General features: G+C 39.1%; 1 protein-coding gene across 1 annotated transcript in view; it reads left to right on the top strand.

The window, feature by feature from the left end:
- The window catches only part of DDX46 (DEAD-box helicase 46), a 33,577-nt gene extending 8,036 nt beyond the window's left edge, over window positions 1-25,541 (top strand). Inside the window, exons 3-23 of the mRNA XM_019506271.1 lie at window positions 445-585; window positions 3,117-3,213; window positions 4,205-4,370; window positions 5,388-5,539; window positions 5,868-5,981; window positions 6,753-6,918; window positions 8,359-8,479; window positions 8,850-9,025; window positions 10,028-10,149; window positions 11,109-11,187; window positions 13,044-13,126; window positions 13,579-13,743; window positions 15,820-15,982; window positions 16,900-17,093; window positions 17,599-17,736; window positions 18,831-18,980; window positions 19,887-20,084; window positions 21,562-21,780; window positions 22,974-23,118; window positions 23,816-23,889; window positions 24,700-25,541. Coding sequence (XP_019361816.1) covers window positions 445-585; window positions 3,117-3,213; window positions 4,205-4,370; window positions 5,388-5,539; window positions 5,868-5,981; window positions 6,753-6,918; window positions 8,359-8,479; window positions 8,850-9,025; window positions 10,028-10,149; window positions 11,109-11,187; window positions 13,044-13,126; window positions 13,579-13,743; window positions 15,820-15,982; window positions 16,900-17,093; window positions 17,599-17,736; window positions 18,831-18,980; window positions 19,887-20,084; window positions 21,562-21,780; window positions 22,974-23,118; window positions 23,816-23,889; window positions 24,700-24,747 — 2,911 coding nt within the window. The 3' untranslated portion in view covers window positions 24,748-25,541. The remainder of the gene's footprint in view (window positions 1-444; window positions 586-3,116; window positions 3,214-4,204; window positions 4,371-5,387; window positions 5,540-5,867; window positions 5,982-6,752; window positions 6,919-8,358; window positions 8,480-8,849; window positions 9,026-10,027; window positions 10,150-11,108; window positions 11,188-13,043; window positions 13,127-13,578; window positions 13,744-15,819; window positions 15,983-16,899; window positions 17,094-17,598; window positions 17,737-18,830; window positions 18,981-19,886; window positions 20,085-21,561; window positions 21,781-22,973; window positions 23,119-23,815; window positions 23,890-24,699) is intronic.
- Window positions 25,542-26,344: the final 803 nt, after the last annotated feature.

Here is a 26,344-nt window from a genome sequence, read left to right as displayed (position 1 = left end):
AGGAGATCAAGGTCACGGGAGAGGAAGCGCCCAAGGTACATGTCACAGTACATGTCTTTAAGAAAGTGAATTGAAGTATCTGCTCTTCTGTGAGGGATGTTCTACCTGTGATGTTCTGCTTGCTGTGGTTACTTGTCATGGCTGCCTCTGGCAGGTGTGAAATTAGGTAAAGCGCTAGGTAGTAAGTTTCTCTTAGGTTAAGTTTATCTATGTTTCCACCCGGTGGAAATGGTACTGTAGCTGGATTTTGTAACTCTGTTTCTGGCCTTCATGGTTCTTAGCTTTCTTTGGCAGGGCACTGCTGAAAATGATCTTTCTTTCCCCTCACTTCTTAACAGGCCAATTTATGTCACGTTTTCCCCAACACAAGTATGTTTTTATTTTTAAAAAAATTACAACCATATGTATGGAATGCTAAATAAAACATTTTTTCTCCTGTGGCAGACGGTCCAGAAGCAGAGAGCGAGAACGGAGCAGAGAGAGGAGAAGAACACGGAGTCGGGATAGGAGACGATCCAGAAGCAGAAGTAGAGGTAGACGGTCCCGATCCCCCAGTCCTGGCAAGAACAAGAAAACAGAAAACAGGTACAAGCATTCACTGCTATAACTGCTGTCCCAGTAACAAGGCATGGTGAAAACTTATTGTAATCTGTGTTTCTGCAGGTCCTGGCTATAGTTGCCAGATAGAGGATTTAGCTAATATTAAATGAGTTTGCCTCTTCCTGTAATTATTCTTTTAGTCAGGAAACTTTTTTTTACTGTTACAATGGCATGCAAAGGTGTTTTCCCAGGAGAGATCTCGTTTCCTTATGTGTAAGTTTGCAAAATGACACTGAGTCTTTAATCTAAGTGACTGACAGCCCCTTTGTATGTTGCATAGTTATATTTGTTTTACAAATCCATGACCTCATCAGCTTCTTAAGCTATTGGCAGCTGTTAGAGGATCTTCCTAGATAATTAACTGTCACTGGTCCAGCAGTGTACTCAGAAAGCCCATGCAGAGGGCTAGTTCATGCATTAGGTTAATCTTTCAGCTGCAGAAACTGAAATGGACTCATTTCTCTTCTGTGGACATTGGTCCTCAGTAACGAGAGAGAGAATCCAGTGGAAACCCTCCACATTTGTTGGAGAATAAAATAGGCCATCTGGAAAGATTTAACACATTTTGGCAAAAAAGGTAATATTATTTAATACCTGCCATTATTGTATTTTGTGGATATGACGCATCTTTACCAGGGGCAGCAAGCTTCTAATGAGGACGTATTTGCTCCCTGCCAGTTGCTGACTTCATCTGGGATGTGGGCTGTATTCCTGGCTCTATTGTCAACTTAGTGTGTCCCCTCTGAAAAGTCAGTTGAACTCTGTTTTTTATAATATTAAAATTCAAAAGATTTTGTGAAAAGTAATTGGTAATCATAAATTCTTGGGGTGAATTATGTGACAGATCAAATGCCAATCATCCAGGTACTGGTTTCCCACTTATAAATTGTATGACTCCTTTTTCCCACTGTTCTCTGGCAGATGAATTATTTATTTTGGAGATGTATGTATTTTTCTTTTAATAACAGAACGAGAGTCATTCATAGCAATGGATTCAGAATAGTAATGAAAGAAGAGGCAGGGTTTCTCACACTGTTGTTATGTGTGCCAGTAGTGATACCTGAGCTTGACATTCCAGCAATTTTTTGAGAAGGTGGTATGTGAACCAGTAGTATTTGAGAGCTGCTTTTCTGTGGTATCCATGCCAATAGATAAGTCTGTGGTATAACACTTTGGAGAAATAGGCTAGGACCAAACTTGTACATGTTTCTTAACTGTTTGTTGAACACTGCCTGTGTGCTCAGCACCAAGTAGAACAGGGGTGCCACAGATGGCATGGGCAGCCTGTATCTGTGGCACACTGGACCAGGGAGGGGACAGGCAACACAGTGGCAGGGAAGGCAGGAAGCAGAAGACATAGCAGCATATTGGGCAGAAGAATGGGATCAGAGAGACATGTGTGAAGGATGTGGGGCTAATTTGTGGCATGCCTGCCATAAAGGTTGGCCCCCACTGATTTAGAACATGAATTAGACAAGGGCCCTACCATTGGGAGTTTACATTCAAATGAACTGACTGCTAAATAGTCATAGTGAAGTGGTGAAGTTTGATCTCTTTTTACACTGGGTTAGAAATAAAGTAAAACCTAACTTCAGGTCATGTGCCATTTTAAATAACTTCTTATTGGAATTTACAGTATAATTGCAAAGAGTCAAGTTGTATTGTAAAATAATTTAAAAGTATGTAAACTGTTACGCTGATGTTTATATAGAATAAGCAGGATGATGACAATCCAGTATTTTAATCATGAAATCACAAGAATTACACTTGGAGAAGTTGGAATGACATAAAAATGTCTTGTAAAATAAGCATATGGTTTGCATTAAAATAGCCCAGTGGGCTATGAAACAGCTTAATAAGATTTAATTGAGTAAAAGGAATTTTACATTTATTATTCTGAGTTTAGATGTTTAGATTGGAGACATCTACTTTTTATTGGGAGGAGGTAGGCACAGTAACATTTGTGATAAATGGATTTAATATCAAATGCATGTCTGCCTGTTGCATTCAATTTATAGGTAGCCTTTCCTGGAGGGGAGGTGTTTTTATGTCTTTCAGGCAGTAGCCTATCCTCAGGGGGAACTTGCATTTCTAGGGCAAAGTGCTAGATCACTTTGCCATTAGAAGTGTAACAGGCAAGAATTTCTGAGTATCTGTGTTCTAACTGCTGTATTCAAAGAGGTGTAAAATAAACTGTGGAGCCACTAGAGTATCAACTGTACGTGTTTGGAAACAAAGCCTGAAACTTCCTCTGAGAAATAAATGAGGAGAACAGAACCAGAGTGTGTATGAATCAGTGGGTCCTAATAGAGTCTACGTATCTGTCAGTTGTGGGACTTATTTCCATGAAATGGAGAGATTTGCTGTGAAGTGATACATACTCTCAAAAGCATTTAAAAAGCATAAGCCTATGCATAGTGTTAATGGCAGTGATTCTGTCCAGCATGTGAAACCTCCAAAGAAAAGCTGGAACAGTTTGTGAAAGTCTGTCATACATCTTTGATTTCCCCTTTCAGATCAAGATCTAAAGAAAAGACAGAAGGTGTAGAAGTTACCAAGGAAAAGAAAAAAGAGAAAGAGGACAAAGAAGAAGAAAAGGATAAAGAGGTTAATGTATGTATAAATCTGCCACCAAGAGAGAAACGTGTACGAGTTAAACGGGAGCTTTCATAAATGCTGTAGCATTAGAATACATTTAGATAGGATTTATTGTAATTAAAAAGAAAAACAACTTTAGATAATCCCCTTTTAGGTCTGGGCAATGTCCTTGTGAGTGTGAGGGGGTTAATTGCTGTACCTTGGGAAGTAGGATGGACTCCTACTATTTGACATAAACGTTTTCTCCTTAAGGCTGATCACCTCAGCTTACTGGATGCAAACGTACCAGCTGGTTGTGAACTCATTATGTCACTTCCTTGTGATTGACTGAGGAGCTGAAAAATAACCCGGAAAGAGACCAGGGAAGAAGAGGAAGAAGCTCAATCCACCGCTGTTATTTTCCCAAGCCTAGAGCTCCTCTCCAGTTATGGACACTGCTCCTTTCCAGGGGAAAGAAACAGTGTCTCAAGGGCAACCCTCTATCTTTGTATTTGTTAGCACTGGAGCCCTAAAACCAGAATCCCCACCCAACCCATTCTACAGCATGTGCTTCCTCCACCAGCACTCTGACATCAGGCTCCCTCTATCCATAAACCACTCAGAGTTGCTTTATTTAATTCAAAGGATTATGGAAAATAGTGGATGGTAAGAGAACTCTTTTGGCCTTTTACTGGCTCACAAACCAAAAAGAAAAAAGGTTGAACTGTTGCTGTAGTGTACTTTTCCTAAAAGATTGAGCAACTGGTTCAGGAGTATTGGTTTGGAAAGATCTATCCATAGGACCATCTGGCACTGGATGTGTGATGTTTTATATTCAGGTGTTACAGTTAACATCAGTATTTTCTTTCCTTCTATAATAAGTTTAACTTCTGTTGGTATAGGTTTTATGGAGGCCAGACTTGCAACCCATATTTCCAGTAAAACTGCCACTGATCTGATGGCGAGTTGTATGAAGAAGTGCAGGATCAGAGCAATAATCTTTGAGTTGGTTGTTTTTTTCTCACAGAACTTTGATCAGAACAAACTGGAGGAGGAAATGAGAAAACGAAAAGAGAGAGTAGAGAAATGGAGGGAAGAACAGCGCAAGAAGGCTATGGAAAACATAGGAGAATTGAAAAAAGAAATTGAAGAAATGAAACAGGGGAAAAAATGGAGCTTAGAAGATGATGATGGTATTTTAAAATTTTGATTTTACATAATAATTCAACAAATTCAGCTTTTACCCCTAACAATAAAACCTAGCTTTGTATTTTCATTTGATTTTAAAATTTCTCAGCTGCTTTTGTCAAATGTGTTGTAGTGAAATAGTTTTGTTCATGGACACAAACAGTTTAGGAAACAATAAATGAGACCAGCAAGCTCTGGTTTTGGGAATGGAAGAGAGGACAGAGTGAACCCACCAATTATTGGGCAGCTATACAAGTTAGTTATGTGACATAACGAGCAGTTCCGTGACACATGTGGATATATTTTTTTTCTTTTTCCCCTTATTCCTCTCCCAGTTAAAAAAAAAAACAAAAAAAAAAACAACAACTTCAAATGTTGTGGTTTCAGCACTTGTTTGTGGACTGACAATTGCTACTTTTTTAACCACACTAAATTTGCAGCTAAATGGACCAGGTACTGATGACCTCCTGTCTTAGCACAGCAAATTTCATCCTCTGCCACGTGTCATTTTCAGGCCCAGGAGAATCTTCCCACTTGCATATCGCCAGGGGAGGAATATACATTGCTCTAAATGTTGATTTCTGGATTTAGAGTTCTGGCTTCTGGGGTCGTGGAGGCATGTTGGCTATGCTGGCACCCCAGGTGTGGTGTTTATTCCTCTGGAACATGTTTTGCCACGGAGAGGAGTCCATGTGTAGTATCTGTGGTGAGCTGTGGCTCAGTATTTTGGGGTTCCTGCAACTGGTGTCCAAGTCCTTGGATGGCATAAGGAAGAATCCTTTTCCTGCGCTGATCTTTGGCCCACAGTTCCTTTTTTACCTCCCAATCAGACTGACCTTTGAGAGAGATTGTTCACCTATCCTCATGGTATTCTGCTGTGCATTATACCTTTTACAATAAATGCTTCCCAGTTGTTGAGCTTCACCTTTATTAATATTCCATAGATCTGCATTATACTAAACCGTAACAAAATCCCCACAAAACATCCAATTGGAAAACAATATTTCTCTCCCTCTAACTAGATGATGAGGAGGAAACGGCAGAAGGAGAAAAAGAAGGCATGGAGGTGGAAGATGAAGAATTAGACCCTCTAGATGCTTACATGGAAGAAGTTAAAGAAGAAGTCAAAAAGTTCAATATGAGAAGTGTGAAGGGTGGAGGTGGGAGCGAAAAGGTAAAATAGGTTCATAAGATTGTCTTGTGTTTCAGTCTTCTCGAGCATAGTGTTAGCATTACGATGTAGGCAAATGCTGTTGAAGAATATATTTCAGGGGAAAAAAAAACATTCCAGCAAGTAAAAGCTAAATAATGGTACCTGCTCACCTTAACCGTAGTCTCCACAAATCAGATTTTTACTATTAACCCTATTGAAGTTTCATCTGAAGAACTAGGAGCAAAGTCTGGCTTATGCATTTGGAAGTGTACAGAATCGATATATTTTGCACAGCATATTTCTGTGGTACGTGTGGTAATATAATGGTTTTCTCTAACTATTTTGCTAGAAATCTGGACCAACTGTTACCAAAGTAGTGACTGTGGTGACAACCAAAAAGGCAGCTGTAGAATCAGAAAAGAAGAAAGGGGAGCTGATGGAGAATGACCAAGATGCAATGGAGGTAACTGGAAAGTGTTTTGTGTATACTGGGAAAAGGGGTATTTGTCTTAGAAAAAGAAGTCTCAGTATATTAGATATGTGGATAGTCTTGCTGACTTGGTTGGACTGCCCGAAGCTAGGCAGAATATACCTGACCATATATAAGATCCATCAGTGCTGTAGTTTAAAAATAACAAAAAGAACCACGCTTGCATGTTCTTATGCAGAGACAAAGTTGTTTGAAAGCTTTGGGTTGTTTAGTGTGCCGACTGTTTGATATAATTGGGAGTTGAGATATGCATGTGAGTGAACTTAGCTGACTTAACACATAGCTAATAAGATGTGTGTATGAGGGTAATTTGACTTGTGAATGGTAGTTGTACATCTGACTGGTAATTTATCTATGTTGCTGTTTTGTCTGGGTGTTCAGTTAGGACCACTAGGAGTGTAGCTGTCGCAGCTCAGAACTCAGCAAGATATGTAAGGTCTACTTGTTAGGCTGGGTAAGTACTCTGGGCAGTTAGCCTGTGCTGAACTCTGCTATGGCAGAGTGGACACGTGTGTAGCTTAGAGCTGGCTTCTATATGCCTTCATGAATTGCAGTCAGCCCAGGGATTACAGCAGGGACATAAATTTGTCAGCTGTGGCTGGTCTGTAGAGCTTGAAAAGCCAACGCTCCTAGCTGGGTTTGAGAGAAAAGTAACCTTCTCTTACTGTGTCAGTGAGCTAAATATATGCTTCTAGCTGGTTTTTACTAAATAAATTGCTATATGATTTAAAATGTATTCTTCAGTATTCTTCAGAAGAGGAAGAAGTTGATCTTCAGACTGCCTTGACGGGCTATCAGACCAAACAGAGGAAGCTGCTAGAACCAGTGGATCATGGAAAGATAGAGTATGAGCCCTTCAGGAAAAATTTCTACGTTGAAGTTCCAGAGCTTGCTAAAATGACCCCAGAAGGTAATGACAGATAATAATGGAGCATTTTAAGCTATTTGCAATGAAAGAAAATGTCTGCCAAACATTGTTGTGTAAGGCACCGGTGAATTCTCTAGGTCTTACCCTTTCCACGTAAAGCAAAAATTTAGTGAACCCTTGGGAAATGATCTACAGACAGTAATCTGAGAATAGCTGGCTTCATAGCAACCCAGTTATGGGCTACATTGAATTGAAGGATAAAAGGGAGATCCTGGAGACTGATCTGGCAGGGAGGGAGTGAAGTTGAAACAACTGAGATCGGTAATTGTTATGGATTATTTCATGATGTTATGTTTGTGGGCTGCCCGTTGTCAGTGTAATACAGTTTCTTGTACAGACCCGCATCTGTGTCTCTGGCAGGCTAAATTTTATTTCTATGCTGCAAAAAAAACTCACCTTTTTTAGACTGCACGTTTCAAGCAGACTGAGAAGGATATTGAGAAATGCTTAGAACAGTGGTTCTCAACTGTGGTGCTGCAAGAACCTGCCAGAGGTACTGCAACACTGGGGAGGAACTGCCCTGTGTGCCTAGACATGTCACAGCTAAACCAGGAAGAGCTGCACAGTAAGGCAAGACTGTCTGCATTGCATTAGGCAGACGTGCTGTTTCTCCTGCAGCTTTTCCTGGTTTGGCTTTCCGAAAAACTGAGATGCATGGCAGTTCTACCTGGTGGCAGCAGCATCTGTCTCCAGGCTGCTGCCACCATGGGGAGAAACTGCCCTGGTGCCTTGGTTTGCAGGAAGCAGGTCAGAGCTGCACTGGGAAGAGCCACAGGAGAAGCAGGGTGCCTGCCTGATGCAGTACAGGCAGGTGCATTTCTGTTGCAGCCAGTTCTTAGTTTGGTCTAAATGTGCCTCCTGAAAACTGAGGTGCACTGCATGGTGTCACCCCACAGCAGTGGTAGTGTCAGTGCCATGGCATGCCCTGGTGTTCCCACTCTACCCTCACGTATCCTATTGTCTACCCCCTGCTACTCCCACCACCTCAGCGCTCTCCATGTGCTGCATGTGTAGCCCAGTGTCTTGTACTGCTGGCTGTGTCCCCAGACTCTCTCTGTTAGGGCTGGAGTTCAGGGCAGGTTGCGGTGGGGATCTAAAGGGAGAACTTGCCCCACTGGTTCCTGATTCTCATCAGTGACTTGGAGCCATATGTGGGGAGTCCACTGCTGTTCTGGGAGCAAGCACGCACTAGGCCAGGCAGAGCTAGTGGGGCGTTCCCTGCCACCAGCCGATGGGATGAACATAATAAAAAGCAGTTAACAGCATATTGATTTATTATTGAATGCAAATGTTTATATTGTAATATCCATAATATGTTAGTTTCTAAAATGGTGTGCTGCTACATTCTGAAAAGTTCTGGGGTGGGGGCTGCTTTGAGTGTAAAAATCCCACTTGCTTAGAGTTTGTTTAATTGTATTTCAGAGGTGAATGTGTACAGGCTGGAAATGGAGGGAATTACAGTCAAGGGGAAAGGCTGCCCCAAACCAATCAAAACCTGGGTACAATGTGGTATTTCTATGAAAATTCTCAATTCCCTCAAAAAGTAAGTGAGGAATGTATCAACAAAAAATATCTATGTTCTTTTGTGTCTACCAGGAATGAGGTCTTCAGGCCAAGGTGTTACAGTTTGACTCTCTTTTTTTCTCATTATACATTAACCCTTAGGAGGTATTTAAAAATTGTTTGATAGGTGCTTACTCAGGATCGGTGTATTGGACAGTTATTAGGAACTAGTCTTTCCCATTGATTATGGAACACATTTCTAAGTTCTCTATTTTTGTGCTGTATTTTTGCATGCCACTGAGACTTCTGCTTAAGTAGAACATAGAAATCTTTCCAGCAAAACTATATGTGATTTATATCATTCACAACATTCTTTTGTTCTAACCGTGCTTTGTTTTTCTCTCTTTAAGACATGGCTATGAAAAGCCCACGCCCATCCAAGCCCAGGCTATTCCAGCAATTATGAATGGACGTGACCTGATTGGCATTGCTAAAACAGGAAGTGGAAAGACCATTGCATTTCTTTTGCCTATGTTCAGGCATATTATGGATCAGAGGTCGTTAGAAGAAGGAGAAGGTCCAATAGGTACAGATCTTTTGTTTTCAGATAGTGACAGATTTATGCTTTTTTTTAAAGTTAGGTATATTGATGTTTAAAAAACTGCATTGGGCTAATTCAGTAATGAAATCTGTGTGTATTGTAAATAATCTAGTTATGGTTAAGAAATACCGCGACCAATAAAAACGTATTCAGGAGTTTTAAATGCCATTTACCAATGTGGAATCTGGGGGCTATGTTCTGTTTTCCACGGATAGTGAGAATCTTCAGAGTTCTAGAAGAACCACCCAAAAATATCTTTTCTCTCAGTACAGCTCAGTGTTTAAACTATTCTGAGCTGGCAGGTGAAATTACTGTGCACCTGTCTCTGTTCCTCTCCCCCTCCCCACCCCCTTTTCAACATATACCTTACTTATAACAGCTTAACATGAGGAGTGAAAGGGAAATTTGCTGCTTTACCTTTTTTCACTGGATGTGGGACCGGGGCTGACTTATGATTAAGTCAGCTTTGGTCTCTCGCTTGGTTGCAGGAGATGAAGTACCGAATTCTTGATCTGCTTTGTCAGATATTTTTTGCACACTTAGCAAGGTCTTAAGACAGGTCTTCACTTCCTCTCTTGGAGATTTATTTCACAACTATCTGCTAGCCCTGAGAGAAGTTTCCTTGCTTGTAACCATTGAAGATTCTGTCATTTCAGCAAGCCACTTACTACTTTTGCGGTGTGATTTATGTATTAGGAACATTTGCATTAGTGTCGACAGTGTGTTTCCATAAGTTGGAGAGGAAGAATTTTCTTTCATGTTACTGGAGATCTGGTCATGTTTTTTTTCTTTCCTCCATCACAGGCTCAACTACTGCAGTGCTCTTGAAATAAGGGTTTTAAACTGGACACAAGTAAATTGCACTAAAATTGTATTACTGTACTGGGGGTGGTTAAAACTTCACTATAAAATATTTTTTTTTACTGTGTCATTAATAGCATCAATTACATTTCTTGTTCTGTGGGTTCTAATATTTTTATTTTTCAGCTGTTATCATGACCCCGACTCGAGAGTTGGCTTTGCAAATTACCAAGGAGTGTAAGAAGTTCTCAAAGACTCTGGGACTTAGAGTTGTGTGTGTCTATGGAGGAACAGGAATCAGTGAGCAGGTACACACTATTTTATTTATAAACATTTCTTGGCACTCATCAGTTAACATCCTTTCATACAAATCCAGTATTGGTCTGAGCTCTCCTTTTTGATTTCTATTAGGTATCAGTATCTTAGAAGTAAATAGCCATCCTTGAAAGTCTAGTTTTAACAATCCCTTGCTTCGTCATGTGCATATAACTGTGTTCTACAAGCCAGTTTGCTTTAAGTCTCATATATATTTCCCAGAGTTGCAGAATATTTTTATATGCGAAGTTGGGCAGTACTTAAAGCATTTGTGCAATGTAACAATTAGAAATACCATCTTAAGGGCTTCTATGGTTTTACCTCCAGAAGTTCCCTAATTTTTATTAATGCCTCGAACACCTCCCCTAGATTCTCTTAGTTCTTGTTGTCTTTAGCAAGCATTTTTGTAAAGCTTGATAGTTTAATTTTCAAGCCAGTTTTTTGCCATAGAAATAGGAGCCTGGTAATACTTGCAGGATTTGGTAGGTTGCATGTGGCATCCTGAACTGCTGACCCCTCTGTGCTGCACACGCACCACCGGATTTGGCCCATACATCAGATGCAGCATGTGGGGCTGGTCTAGTGAACCATGAGCCAGATCCGGCCCACAGGTCATATGTTTGATATCCTTGCTGTAGAGTTTCTAAGGTCCCTACATAAAATAGCATACATGGGGTACTTGTTGTGTATAGGATTCATATGGCTATCATATGCTTTTGTAGCAACTATGGATCTACTTCTGGTAAGAAGTTAAAGAAATTTCCAAGTAAAAACTTTAAATAAATGACAAATACATAAAACCATTAGTGGGCTATTGTAGTGCTGCATGTATAGTTAATTATGGTGACTGAAAAGATTGCATGTATCATTCACTCTCTTATTTATAGGGTCACAGTTCTAAAAGTAACTCAAATGGCTTGTTAAATTAAATTTACTGTGTTTTTAAAATCAGATAGCAGAACTGAAAAGAGGTGCTGAAATTATTGTTTGCACACCTGGACGTATGATTGACATGTTAGCAGCTAACAATGGTGAGTAGAAATCTTTTTCCTTTGCACATTTTTAAAAATATTTTTAAAAATATTTGTGTAATTCAAATAAAGAAATTCAAGAGATCATATGTTTTGATAAATGGTCTTCTGGAATTTATTTATATTTCTTGAAGCTGTGTTATTCATTTTACCATGTCAGACAGTACACTAGTACAAATGACACTTTACTCATTTGCTGATTTTGAAAAACAGTAATTGTAGTATGTTTGAAATTTTTGTAAGGATTTTTGTGCCCCAAATTGGGATTAATTTAGGTAAAGGGAGACTTACCTAAATTTCACTTATTTTTACGTAATTCCTCCACAATGCTAATTAATATTAGCATAATTTAACAGCTGACTTTTACCTAAAAAGGGGCATGCCCAATAGAAGTTTCAACCTTTATCTCTTGATAAAAAAAACAAAAAGAATTACTGAATATGATTTTGGTTGTAATTAAAACTACTATCTTCCTCAGCTGAATATGTAGGTAGGATATGCTGGGATACCACAGCTTTAAGAGGTTTTGTTTTAGCATAATCATTGCATGCTTGTTAGACAAAGTTTGATTATTAAAATATTCCACATCAAAACCTCTACTAAACTGTTGACATTATTTAACTTCTGTGGAAAAAGTACCTTCAAGACTTATAGAACTGGGCTTCCAAGACTTAATCCGTCAAAGGTAGGTACATTAATGCTGTTCCCAAGTAATTTTGCAGAGTTATTATTTGGAGATGCAAATATTAGCATTAAGTATAGATGTAGATTTTTAGAAAAGTTTATTTTGGTAACTTAGTGTGAATTCAACATCTACAAATTCTGTATCACTCCTTAAAAAAGAATAGTTTGAGGATTCAAGGCAGTTATAATCTTGCTTAATTTAAGATGATAAATATTCGCATAGTGTGATAAAGCTGCCAGCTTGAATAAAGAATGTTTCTGGAATACGAAAATCATAATTCCAATCTGAGAACTCTCAACAGAGTGTCACTACATTATTGCTTGAAATCTGACATAATCCTGTGTCAGTGCTTTTTAGAAAAAACTTGCTTTAATTGCATTTGTGAAAAATCCCTTTGTATTTTACGCATACTTGTTAAAAGGTGCCCGTGTACTTGTTTGGGAAGGGTTTTGACTTGTTTATGCAAGACTGCTCCGAAGTGAGCTGTGAGTAATAGCTTACAACTGTTCATCTTGCTTCCACTTGTCCCAAAGACTGGGGTCTTTTAAGTCAATGGATTTGCTAGACAGGTTGGAAAATGTTGCTTATACTGTATTATGCATATTATTAGCAGTTTGTTAGAAATAGTTATGAATACCTAAAAATCATTATTTCTGAATGCCAAGAAGGCATTATATATTATATTATAAAAATAATCTTTTTTTCTGAGGCTGCATCAGTTAGCACTGAACTTTGCCTTCCACACATGCGCTGTAATCTCTAATATGTTTTTTTCTAGGTGGCGCTGTCAGATTATGGCTGATGTGGCTCGTTGCTTCATCTCAGTCTTAGTTTTATGATGTGTTTTGGCGAGGGCTGTTTTCTGAATTTTACAGGTTCTTCTGGCCCTTTGATGGTATGCAAGAGAAGAGTTTGACAAAATAAAGGGCCTTGTGCATACTTACACATTTTTCAGAATATATATAGATAGATATAATGCCATTAGAACAAGAAGTTTAAAACTCACTTTTAGTGATATTAAAAAAAAAAATTAAAATGCTGTTTAACTTTTTATATGTTGGTTAGAAGCTAGTCAGAATACTTATCACTTTACTTAAAATTATTCCTGAGGGGAAAACAAATTTCAGTTTGATTTTGTTTCCCCATGTTTTTTCCCCTCTCCTTTTCATAGGACGGGTGACAAACCTTCGCAGGGTTACATACGTTGTACTTGATGAAGCGGACAGAATGTTTGACATGGGTTTTGAACCACAGGTAATGAATGGCATAATGGATTTTAAGCAGTGAGAGTAATGGTGAGGGGGGAGGGGTGGTTTTCTTGTGACACAGTATAAATGATTTAGTTTAGTTTGGGGCCTGAGGACTTCCCAGACTATCCCGAGGCGCTTTTTCTCTCTCAAAATTAGGAAAGTTTTTTTCTTTTTCTCCCTACTAGAAGGTTTGTGTTGTACCCCTTAAAGGATCAGCACAAAATTCTAGCACTGTTTTGTTTGTGATGTTCCAACTGAGCCCACCGAATGTTGCTTCTCTGGCAGGGATGGCTCATGGTCTCCAGACGATGTAACTTGCAGAAAGCTGTTTGTGTTTTGTGGAATCCAATTATTTCTTAGCTTTAAAAATGACAGGGGGCTTATGTGAGCATGTATGTGTGTAAAGTTTGTTGCTAGAGCACTTCAATGTTAATCAGGATTTTACTGTTAAACCAGGTCATGCGCATTGTAGACAACATCAGGCCTGATCGTCAGACGGTCATGTTCTCTGCTACTTTCCCCAGAGCCATGGAGGCTTTAGCTCGTCGAATTCTGAATAAACCTATTGAGGTTCAAGTTGGGGGAAGAAGCGTGGTCTGTTCTGATGTGGAGCAACATGTAGTGAGTATTGCATAATTGCATCTTTTGTTTCTGTAGCAAGAAATCATTTCTGAAAGAATATTTAATGAAACATTGACATGGAGAAACAGTAGCTTATATTTCATTTGTATGTGTTGGAATAGATAGAGAAAATCAGCAATTTTTATTAAGTCTAGTCCTATCATGTCAGTTTAGTTTATTTTCCTTGCATGAATGGCATTAATTCCTTTAGAATTCCTTGTGAGGCCCTTCCATCCCTCCTTTGCTATGATCCTATGGCAAGGAGACACAATTTTCTAGTTTGATATAAAGAATGTTTTGGGAGATGCGGAGAGAGAGGAGATTTTCAGAAATGTTTTCTAGTGTTTTTAAAGACAGCATAACCTAATTACTTACACAATGGGGAACTCCCTACTTGAGAGCACGGAGGCAGAAAGAGATCTTGGAGTCATTATTGACTCCAAGATGAACATGGGCCAACAATGCGAGGTCATGGTTGGCAGGGCTAACCGGACCTTGTCGTGCATCCACAGGTGCATCTCGAGTAGAGCCAAGGAGGTGATCCTCCCCCTCTACGCGACGCTGGTCAGGCCACAGCTGGAGTATTGTGTCCAGTTCTGTGCGCCCCATTTCAAGAGGGATGTGGACAACATGGAGAGGGTCCAGAGGAGGGCCACCCGCATGATCCGGGGACAACAGGGCAGACCCTACAGTGAGAGACTGCGGGACCTGAACCTATTCAGCCTCCACAAGAGAAGGCTGAGGGGGGACCTGGTGACCGTCTATAGACTCACTAGGGGGGACCAGAAGGGTTTGGGGGAGACGCTGTTTCCCCTAGCGCCCGCTGGCATAACAAGGAGTAATGGGCACAAGTTGATGGAGAGGAGGTATAGATTGGACATCCGCAAAAACTACTTCACAGTTAGGGCGGCTAGGAGCTGGAACCAACTTCCAAGGGAAGTGGTGCTGGCCCCTACCCTGGGGGTCTTTAAGAAGAGGCTGGATGCCTACCTGGCTGGACTCATTTGAGTCCCGTTTCTTGTTTTGGGGTTTTGTTGTTCTCCCGCCCTGGCGGGGGGTTGGGCTAGAAGATCTACTAGGTCCCTTCCGACCCTAAATCTATGAAACTATGAAACTAATTGGTTTAACACAGCAGTAGGAAAGTTCTCATAGACATGCAACCCTCTCTGTGAGTAAAATATGACAGGTATTTTAAAGTAGTCATTTGCAGTTAAAAGTGGCATTTTTGAGCAGCCATCTTGTTTTTTCTGCGAAGTTGTTTGTCTAATGGGAACCAGAAATTCTCACTGTAATGAATGATGCTTGAAAATATATTCCAGTCGGTTCATGATGCTGGTCTTACATGGTGAATGTTTAGTCTGTTCGAATTGGCAGATTTGCGCCGTTGTTCATTCTAATTTTCAAGCACTCTGGTGATCTTCTACTATTTTGTAGTTTGTCATTTTGATCCTTGTAGTTTCTTTTTGATACAGTTGTGGGTTATAGGAAAAAAAGACATGCTTGTAATTGTTGCCTTTTTTGCACTTATGTCTATAAAAAATTATGATGGAATACTGAAATAAAAGTGAATTACCCTGACCTAGCTGATGGCTGCAGAGCTCTGAATGTGGGAACAAGTATATCGCAGTATCATTGCATAATTGTACACTTATATTTTAGAGTCACTTTGGCTTGCCTAATGCCTATGTTGCTGTCCTGGTCTGGAGAATTTTTTTTCTGTGGCCACTTTTCATTTGAATATTGCCTCTTCAGTGTAAACATTGGGTATATTAGTAGTCACTAAAACACTCAAAAAGCCCCTTCATTTGCAGATAGTAATATATCTAGTTTTTTTTACTGTTTCATATAGGTTACCTTACTGTCAGCTTTAGCACTTCCATTTCTGTCTGTGCATATGGCCTGAAGAATTTCTCTCTCTCTCGCCTTCTCCTGGCTCAGTTGAAACTCAAAAGCTGATCAAAGTCTAATCAAAGACAGATGGTGTGAAGTTTATGTTGTTAGCGTCTTCAGAGTTTTGTGTTTGAAGATGTAATCTCTGTTCTTTCTACTTCTGTTTTTCTGTTTTGCTTTTTTTAGATTGTTATAGAAGAAGAGAACAAATTCTTGAAGTTACTTGAACTGCTGGGACATTATCAGGAGAAAGGATCTGTTATCATATTTGTTGATAAACAGGAACATGCTGATGGGTTGTTGAAAGATTTAATGAGAGCTTCTTATCCCTGCATGTCACTTCATGGAGGTAATGTGCAGTCTTAAGGACATATTACTTTAAACTGGATCAATGGGGTAAAATAATTAAAAAGAAAAATGTTTTTATATGTTTCTTTATAATGTCACTGTAGACATTTAGAATATTTCTGCAGTTCACATAACTTTTCTTCACATTTTGAGTGGAAGTGCAATTGACTTGGCATTTTTCTTTATTACGTTAACTTATAAAGCACCATCATGTGCCAAAATATCACTTTATGCAACACGGTTATGAACCGAGAGTAATACATCTCTGGGAATATTATTAACTAATTGCTATTGCAGAGCCTGGAGGGCAGGCAAAAAACCCCATTTTTGTAGCTTTTGAGAAGCTAGTAGCTGTTGTTTCCCTTCTGTCATGAAGTAGTTATTTAAAAAGTAGAGCAGAAAAATCTCTCACTCAAACACCTGCCATCCCCAAGTGTTTTAAAAACTATGTAGAGTGATGTTGGTATACAGCAGCCAGCCCATGCATATCACATTCTCTAACTTTGGTAACAATGCCAGGGAAAATTTAGCCAAGGACATAGGAAAAATCCAGGTCTTAATGAAAAATGTCTTGCGCTTTTTGGTGCACTTGCAAAGTGGACAAAGCCTTCAGAAAAATTCAGTTGTAACAGGTCAAATTAACTTGTTTATTGAGATCGTTTTCTTTAAAAGAATGTTTGGAAGAGTTGGGTGGGACAGTCTTTGTAGAGAATTACTCTTCTGCTGAGACTGCCTGGTTTTGTTCAGAGTTCAACTGTTGTCTATTGAAATGGGTGAGTTGATGGAAATGCACAACAACCTGGTGCTGGGGGTTCTTTCAGCTTAGCTGAAACATTTTTTATTATTGAAAACCAAGACAGTAGATACAAAGAAGTAAATACAAACTTAGATGTATGGTGTTGTGTTGCTTCCTTGCAGGAATTGATCAGTATGACAGAGACAGCATAATTAATGATTTTAAGAATGGAGCGTGCAAACTTCTTGTGGCCACATCAGTAGCAGCAAGAGGCCTGGATGTAAAGCAGCTGATGCTGGTAGTCAATTACAGTTGTCCCAACCATTATGAGGATTATGTACACAGAGCAGGCCGAACTGGACGAGCCGGCAATAAAGTATGTAAAAGTAATTTTTCTTAGTAAAAAGTGGTTTTTATTTTTAATTAATTGATAACCCTGCCTTGTATATTGATTAATGTTGTAATGGGAATGGGAAATAAAAATATTTTATTTGTATTTGATAAGAGGAGGGGAGATGCTTTTTAGAGAAATGGGGAAATTTCAAACCACGGCTTCGTGTTTTGCCTTGCATCTCTGTGGAATGTAGATAATGCTTTTCTGGAGTAAGACTTTCTCTATGAATTTGGCTCTTGATGTTTGTGCTGGAAATGAGCATGAGTGGCCTTGTTTCAAACTCACCACCAGAGCCAGACCTAAATGAAAAGCTTTTAATTTTACAGTGAGTTTGTCAGTTGCCATGTTAACTGCATTTATTTATACTCTCCATTTCTATTAAAAAAAAATAGTTTTCCAATGCAGTACCCTTGCTAAGATCAACGAAAGAATGAAATGGTGTATTTAACAAGTACTAGGCTTACACTTGTGTATTAATGTTAAATAGGGATTTGCATACACTTTTATTACGGAAGATCAAGCACGGTATGCTGGCGATATCATTAAGGCTTTGGAATTGTCAGGGAATCCAGTTCCTGCTGAACTGGAGAAGCTCTGGGCTGACTTCAAAGATCAGCAGAAAGCTGTAAGTAATCTTTTCTTTTCGGTGTGTGGTGTTTATGTTGTGTTGCTTACATATTTGGGTACAAATTTTGCATGCGAATAACGTTGTGCACGTGAGTTGTTTCACTGACCCTCTGAAAACACTCATGGAAAGCAGTTGGATTGTTCTGGGGAATTTAACTGTGGTAGCTGGCTGTGTAGTTGGAAGAGGAACCGCTGAGCCTGCCTTGGGACCTGATGTTATCAGGGTTCATCTAAAAGACAGTGAAGTCTCTTGTAATATTTATATATTGTCTAAAATGGAGGTGTCAAAGATGTGGCCCACAGGCCAGATCCAGCCCACGAAGGTGCTTTGTCTAGCCCACCAACCTACTGGTGGCCAACTAGAAACTGGGCATGGCCAGATCAGGGGACCTGCTGCAGAATCCAGGGCCTGCAAGGCCCCAGTGAATGTGATGATCATTGGCAGGGCAGTGAGTGAGGGCTGATGCAGCCTTGGTCACTATTCAAGCACTTCTCCCATTGCTGCTGTCGCAGCCCTACCACCTCAGCTGTCAGCCCTGCCATCACTCCATGCTAGAGCTGCTGCCACTGCATGCCCCATGCCAGAGCTGCCACTGTGGCTGCATGTTTAATGCTGGAACTGCTACTGCAACCACGTGCCCTGGGCTGAATGTGCCTACAGGGAGCCATGTAGTCTGTATCTGGTCCAGGGTATGAGGTGAGTTTGATACCCTGATCTAAAAAGTTAACACCACGTCACATGGCCCAGGTATTTAGTATGAAGAGTTTCTTGTGTTCTAACAGATATTTCTCTTCACCTCAAGGGGCATTTTACTTCTTCACTCAAAACCCAAAATGGCTTACTTGTTCTTATGGAATTGATACAAAATTGTGTGTAAGCTTTTTGTTATAACTTACTTCTTTCGTGGTTTGGAAGAAGTTCTAAGTACCCTAATTTTTACCTTTGTTAATACATAACCATTTAAAATCAATAGTAACAGTAAATCAGTAGTAATAATAATCAAGACTAGTCTGTATTTTACTCCTGCTGGAAGTGTCTCTTAAAATTTGTGTTTGAATCTCTTTTGAAATATAATTATTCTTGCTTTGTAGGAAGGGAAGATTATCAAAAAGAGTAGTGGCTTCTCTGGCAAAGGATTTAAGTTCGATGAAACAGAACAGGCTTTGGCGAATGAACGCAAGAAACTACAAAAAGCTGCTCTTGGCTTGCAGGATTCAGATGATGAAGATACAGCTGTTGATGTAAGTACAAATAAGCTAGTAATTTACATTATAAGGGATTTTAGTTTGTTCACATAACACCTAATAGCACAAATTCAGTACAGTAGCAAATTGCAAAATATTTATTTTGTTATATTGTACTCTAGTTTACTAAATACATCTTGTGTGTTGCTCTGTGCTTTCTGTAATTCATGAAATCTCTCTCATGCGGAGCTGAAAATCATCCACCTGTGACTTACTGGTATTTTATAAGTAGATTAAGAATGGATGATATTATTTCATGCAGAGGACTCAAATATTTTTCAAACTTGTACAGTTAATTTAGTCTTATACCAAATGGAATGAGTGGTTACCTCATTCACAAAAAGCTTGTAGTTACAGGGCTTTAAAGAAGCACCTGGCAGCTTTCTCCTTGTCTAAATCCATATCAGATACTATTACTTAATGTTTGATACCGTTTCAGCGACCTGGAAAGTTATTCCATTGACTGCTGATAAAAGAGCAGTTGAAGAACTCCTCTTTCCTCACACCCCAGTTGTGTAGTTTTTGTGATACAAATGCCTTTTTCCCAGTCTGCAGTGTGTGATTATTAAGGGAACTTGCTGTTTCAGTTCACCCTGAAGTAGCACTTTTCATGCAGTGAGCTCAGAGTTCAATGTGAAACTGGAGGATAGTGTATGCACCTTACCCAGGGTCCGACAGTAACTTGTAGTGCAGGCTGAATTAGAACTCCAGTCTTCTCATCCCCAATCCTGTTTCTGACTACAAGACCCTTTCTCTTTGTTCTGCCATAGTTCTTGACTGGCACTGTAGCATTCATTGGTTGCCAGATCAAAAAAATTAATAAAGCAGTTGCACCTAGTGTTTCCTTCCACAATGTTGATAAGAACAGCATAATAGTAGTACCGATGTTGTCCTTTCCTTTAGATTGACGAACAAATTGAGAGCATGTTCAATTCAAAGAAGAGAGTGAAAGACATGGCAGCACCAGGAACATCTAATGCTCCTACTCCCACAGCTGGTAACGCAGAAAAACTGGAAATTGCCAAAAGATTGGCATTGAGAATCAATGCCCAGAAGAATCTTGGTGCAGAGGCACAAGTGTTTGTCCCTTTCCACTTCAAGGTCATGCTCTCTATCATGCAGATATTAATAAATGTTTAATATAATGTATTTAATTTTGTTTTACAGCTATGTTAACAGGTTGATCTCTGTGGTTCTGTCACATGATGCTGTTATGATTGGTCTGTATCCTCCAAATAGGGCTAACTGAGTGAGGGTGGGAAATTATATTAATATTTTGACTACTAGATTTGTAATTTTTTGGCGTGACAAAATGCATTAGTATAACAGCAGGGAGCTCTTCATCTGCCCTGACACACAGGCATTAATTATGTCTGATTTCACCAAGCATGACTACAGAACTTGCTAATTTTATCACAGTAGCAGAATGTCCTTTTTGGTTGAAATATATAATATATTATTGGAGGTTATGCTGTTTAAGTTAAAGTGAAAAATGGGGGTGTACATTAACAACATTTTGAGAGAACAATGGGTTATACTTGAAGGTGACACCAAGTTGCAGGGAGTAGTAGATACACTGGAGGGTAGGGCTAGGAGTGACCTAGACAACTTGGAGGATTGGGCCAAAAGAAATATCATGAGGTTCAACAAGGACAAGTACAAGGATATGCATTTAGGCTGGAAGAATCCCATGCACCGCTACAGCCTGGGGGCTGACTGGCTGGGCTGTGTGTCAGTGCTGTAGAACTGGGTGGGAGTTTTCCAAACAAATGATTTTTGGTTTATTGGAAAATGTGAATTCCTTTAAACCAAACTATTTTGAATAAATCTTAAGTTCCATGAACAGGCATTTCCAGCCTATTTACCTGGTGGGCTGCTGGGGAGTCTGAATTACCAATCTTAGTGGTTCTGGGCTTGCATTACCATGCAACAGCCTTGGGGCTGCTGCTGAGTTGAGAGCTTGGCAACCCTGGGAGTTCTAGCTCTAATAGGGGCTTTCTGGGATGCCAGGCTCCCGGCTGTGTGGCGGAGAGCCTGGGAGCCCTTACTAGAGAACTGAGGATTCTCTTTCCCCCCGTGTGTGGCAGGGAAGTTGCCAGCAGCTGAGGCAGATGGCCAGGCTGGTTCATGTCAGAAAAACTGAACTGAAGTGTTTTCATGTTTCCTAAACACTTGTTAAAATTTCCTTTCTGCCAGAAATTCCAATTCAGGATCTTATAATTTCTCACAGAGTTATAATTCCAAGGTTAAGCCAGCTCGATTGACTAGTACCATTGGGGTTTTATATCCATCATGGGGAGGGATGGCATCCTTGTTTGGCTTGGTACTTGGACAAGGAGTGAGTGTGGGGATGCAGGGATAGGGAAGGGATTATAGCCAATATTATCCTTGGCATGTTGGGATGAAACAAGGCTTTCTATTGCTGAGAGAGGAAGGAAAGGAAAGGAAGGTTTTCAGATTGTCCATATTGATGTGTGTAGAAACTTTCTAAAGCAACTCTGGTTCTAAAAAGGCCAGGTTTTTAGGGTGCTGCTGCCTCTGGCTACCTCATTTTGAATACAGACCTCTTTTACTACAGGATGTGATGCAGCAGGCAACAAACGCTATCTTGAGAGGAGGCACAATTCAGGCTCCTACTGTATCTGCCAAAACCATTGCAGAGCAGCTGGCTGAAAAGATCAATGCTAAGCTCAATTATGTACCTATAGAGAAACAGGAGGAAGAGAAACAGGAGGGAGGACAAAATGAATCCTTTAAGAGATATGAGGAGGAACTGGAGATCAATGACTTCCCACAGGCAAGTAACTGATTTTTGTTGAATCATATTTTAATAACTATCACTTAACACTGTTTTAGTTGGGACTGTGCAGATTTATAACGTGATCTTGCATTAGAAGGGATTTCTGGGCCTCTCAGATCTTCCTCTGCCACATCCTCTTGACATGTAACTGTGGTAATAAGTACCATCTACCTATTGGCTTTGTTCCTCCGTTCAGAGGTGCACAGTGCTTGAGATTCATTCCAAAATGCTTCCCAAGGAAGTTATTAGCATGTAAATCTAGGAAAAAAAATAGTTTATTTTTCCACCATCTCTTCTGGCCTTCTTTTTGTTTGGCTCACTCACCTATTCATCTCATAATTCCAGAGGCACCAGCTATACCACCCACCCCTACCAGTGGGAACGAAGTGCCTCAATGCCCCTTATGCCTCCGACAAAGGGACAGTGCCACTGCTCAACCTAACAAAACTGAGAAACTCCCCAGGGGGCAACTCATTGTCTTTTCCTGATAGGAGTCAAGTTACATACGTATAAATACAGTATGAGATGCAACCTGTTCCTGCCTTTCAACACTGAATGTAGTTGATATAGTTACAACTAGTTGATATACAAGACAATGCAGTTTGTCTCTGAAAAAAAACACATTATATGCTGATATTTTCTACTGAAATCTCATCATCTCTTTCCACACATTAGTATCTGAGCTTTTAAAAGTAGGCATGCAGAGATGCATGTTTATAATAGCATTTAATTTTGTTCCTTAGAAGAATTGCTTTCAACAAAGACTTGCACCCCTAAAGAGCTTTCTGAAAAACATAATGCTGATGATGAGAATTAGCAGAAAACTTGTCTTGGAAGTCGATTCCCATGAAAGGCTTGGTAAATGGTATTCTCGGCAGAGTGCTGCTGGGTAAAAGCATAACAAGAACAATTATTACTTTTTTGACTTCCCAGGAAACAAAATGGAGAACCTTGAGAGCTCTCCCTCCAGTGGTCCTGCAGATCCATCCTTTTTTTCCTCCCATTTATTTCCCTGACATAATTGATGGCAGTGGTAACATGGATTTTATTGCATATGTTCTTTTGGAACTGGGCAATTGCCTCATTGTTTGAAACCAAAATTCCACTTAAGACATTTCTGTTAAATAGTGGATCTCACCAGGTAATGTTGTTGCTGAAGTGCAAATATCTTTCTAATCTTTCGTGTTCAGACTGCCAGGTGGAAAGTTACATCTAAGGAAGCTCTGCAGAGAATCAGTGAATATTCTGAAGCTGCTATTACAATCAGAGGAACATATTTCCCTCCAGGCAAAGAGCCTAAAGAAGGCGAACGAAAAATTTATTTGGCTATAGAGAGTAAGTATTATGGGTATTTTTTAATTAGAGATGTTTTCCTTGTGCTATAGGTAGGCATTTGATTCTTTGTGGCATACATCTTTGGATCTTCACTCCCAGATATTCTTGAGTTATCTTGGGAATAAGTGTGGGTACCCACTCATTTGTCTCGATACTTTTTGCCAAATGGTTCCTGGAGTTGTAGGAACATTGATCCTGGGAAAACTTTGTGCGTCTGTCCATAATGAGGAGACTTATATGATGTCCCTGTATGAAAATATTTAAAAGAGAGTAACAGTAATTCATTTGGTACTAAAAATGAGGACAAATATAAAGATCTTGTTTGAGTCGATATGGAAAAAGAAAATAGCGTGCTGTTCCCCTGCAATTTCCGGCAGGGGTCGTATAACTGATCAAATCTATTATGTGTAACCCAGTGAATCTCATGGTTATTTTGACATGCTCCATTGCTAATGTTAGTTTGTCTGTAAAGAAACTTGTTCCAGGATGTTACTGAAGGCTGTAAACAGGGATTAAAGTTTTTAAGTAGGTTACTCCTTTTTTAAAAAAAAAAAAAGCAGTGCTGGTAGTCTACATTTATTACAGTTCAACAGCAAACCATTGAAACATTTTGATTGCCTTGACAGTAAACCTGCAACATTTACTCTTTACACATAGTATATAGAAGAGATTCTAACATTTGTTTTCTGCTCTCCAGGTGCCAACGAGCTGGCTGTGCAGAAAGCAAAGGCTGAAATCACGAGACTTATAAAGGAAGAACTAATCAGATTAGTAAGTGAAATGCATTAGATTTCAAAAGAGCATGTATGGCTTTGTTAAGATTTGCAGGAATGTTTAAACATGACCTACAAGATAAGTCGCTGTTAATATGTGGGACTATGTATCGGAAAATGTAGAAAATGGTGTAGCAGCGAACAGCAAGGAAAATACATTTCTCCACGTGTTATGGGTATTATGAACAGCCAGCAGATGGAGACAGGACACTAACTAAATTTTGTGATCTCAGACTCCTGGAAGAGTTGTTTTTCTATTCAATTTTTGTCTCTGGCTCCATAAGGCAGAGCTGCATTTTAACAGATTGGTTTTTAACCCTCCTGGTATTTAGTACCATTTGTGTCATGGTTTGTTTTTCTTTCTTTACCTTGCTGTGGACAGTACACCATGGTGTGGTAGCCTTCTGTGTTCTGCTTTCTGTTTTCAAAGGAAATTGAAATTGTCATGAGAAATGGAATTCTGAGACCTTCAGTATTAAAATCCTTGTTGGGGGGGGTGGGGGAAGCAATCACCAGTAGTATCGTAGGCTCTGCCTTTCTCTTCTGCGTACCTGCCAGTGGCCTTTCAGCTCAACAGTCTGGAGGTTATGTTGCTCTTGCTGTCTGTTTTTGGAACTAATTTTGATGCATTTTTCAAATTGTTGAAATCTGCATAAAAATTCCTTGCAAATTGCAAAGAGTGCATCACTACTGAGAAACTCAGTAATTATTTTTAATATCCACTTATTGCTGAGCAGTTTTTACAAATGGTTATTCATCTGTTCTGGCAAGCCATTGTGATTGACTTCTTTTTCTTCTTTCATTGCAGCAAAATTCATACCAACCAACCAACAAAGGAAGATACAAAGTTTTATAAATATTTGGAGCAACCATCTGCCAGTGGCTGGTGTGTGAAACTTCGTGGCTTCTCTTGTTTTTGCTGTTTACACTGCTTCTTGTAAATTAAGAATTTTTTATTTTGTCTTGTGGACATTTTTTAACACAAAATGAATATTTGCTGAGACATCTTCATTCTATCCGCTAAGGTTAGAAATCTTAAAGCAGACCAATTTTGGAAGGGTATGATTTAATTTAAAAGTGTAGTTTATATACATTTCACCTTAAAATGCTGAATAAAATGGATTTTAATTTTCCTGACAGACTCTAGTGTAATGTAAATTAAGCAGATTTGGGCTTTGCATTGGAAGTTAGTAAATAGTACTTACAGCTTCACACCCTGGGGGCAGTTCACACTTTATAACATATAGTGGAATTAGTGATTCAACACCAAAATAAGGGCAGAATTTTCCTTCCTGATCTGTATTCGCTCACGAACCTGTTCAGCCTCCATAACCTGTGCAAAACGCACAGTAATGGCATTTAGAGCCCCGTACTGATCAGAGTAGAAATTCTGTCCTAGAACAATTAGAAGTTTATTCTAAGGTTCTTTTTTTTCATTGTTCTGTCTCTTCCCTTGTTATAATTAATTCTTTGGGTGTTTTTGTAAAAAAAACAAAAAACAAAAAAAAACAAAAACAAAAAAACAAAAGATGCTTTGTAGTAGGAAAAGTGGTTTCAGCTTTTTTTCTAAACGTCAGGATTTTAGGATTTGTTTTTCCCCCATTCTTCAACCTGAGTTATAAACCTATTTAGTAAAAAAAACAAAAAAACCCAAGCAAACAAAAAAAAGAAACAGAATCAGCAAAATGAGAAACATCTTTTGTAATGCAGTATAAAGTTTGTCACTTTTTATAGTGGTGTATATATATATGTGTGTGTGTATATATACATATATACACATATATGTGTGTGTGTGTGTGTATGTATATATATATATATATATGCATTTAATGTGATATTTTCAGGAATGTTGTTATTGCTGTTAGAAAGCTGCTTTTGGCAAATAGTATTTGTAGGTCAGCCCTCCAAAGTTGACCACTATTGCATTGGAATGTGGGAGTTTACTGGGATAGTTGAAACTTAGTTTAGCTCTTCCTTTTGCTCCTGAAACTTAACGTTCATAGTGGTGATTTTTCTTTTTTAATATCCAAAAGATCTTGATTTAATTTTTTTTTACCTCTTGTCTGTAATGTAAGAGGAGGCATTAGAATTTTTGAGTCATGAAAAATTTTGAAGAGGATGAAAACCACAGGACTTTCTGATTTTTTTTTTCTTTTTTTTTTTCTTTTCCTTATCTGAATGTTGAAAATAAAGTTTTAAAATGCCTGTATGTAAGCATTAACCCTGTGAAGACAGATTCTATAATCTGCATCATGGTTATAAATTCACAGTTTCTATTTACAGAATTCAAGTAATTTAAATAATCATTTCCAGTTTGAGATCCTATAAATTTTTCTGGTTTTTTTTGTGTCATAGTAACCTTATTCTTGAGATACAAAAAATAACAGCTGCACACTTTCACTCTCTCCCTGAACAAAATGCCCTGAATACAGTAGTTGGCATGGTTAAAAAAA

This window comes from Gavialis gangeticus, unplaced genomic scaffold (assembly GCF_001723915.1).
Source record: "Gavialis gangeticus isolate Ggan-Ray unplaced genomic scaffold, GavGan_comp1, whole genome shotgun sequence".
NCBI classification, from domain to species: domain Eukaryota; kingdom Metazoa; phylum Chordata; order Crocodylia; family Gavialidae; genus Gavialis; species Gavialis gangeticus.
The sequence above is the reverse complement of the archived record's forward strand: the minus strand, read 5'-3'. Positions and strand labels throughout refer to the sequence as shown.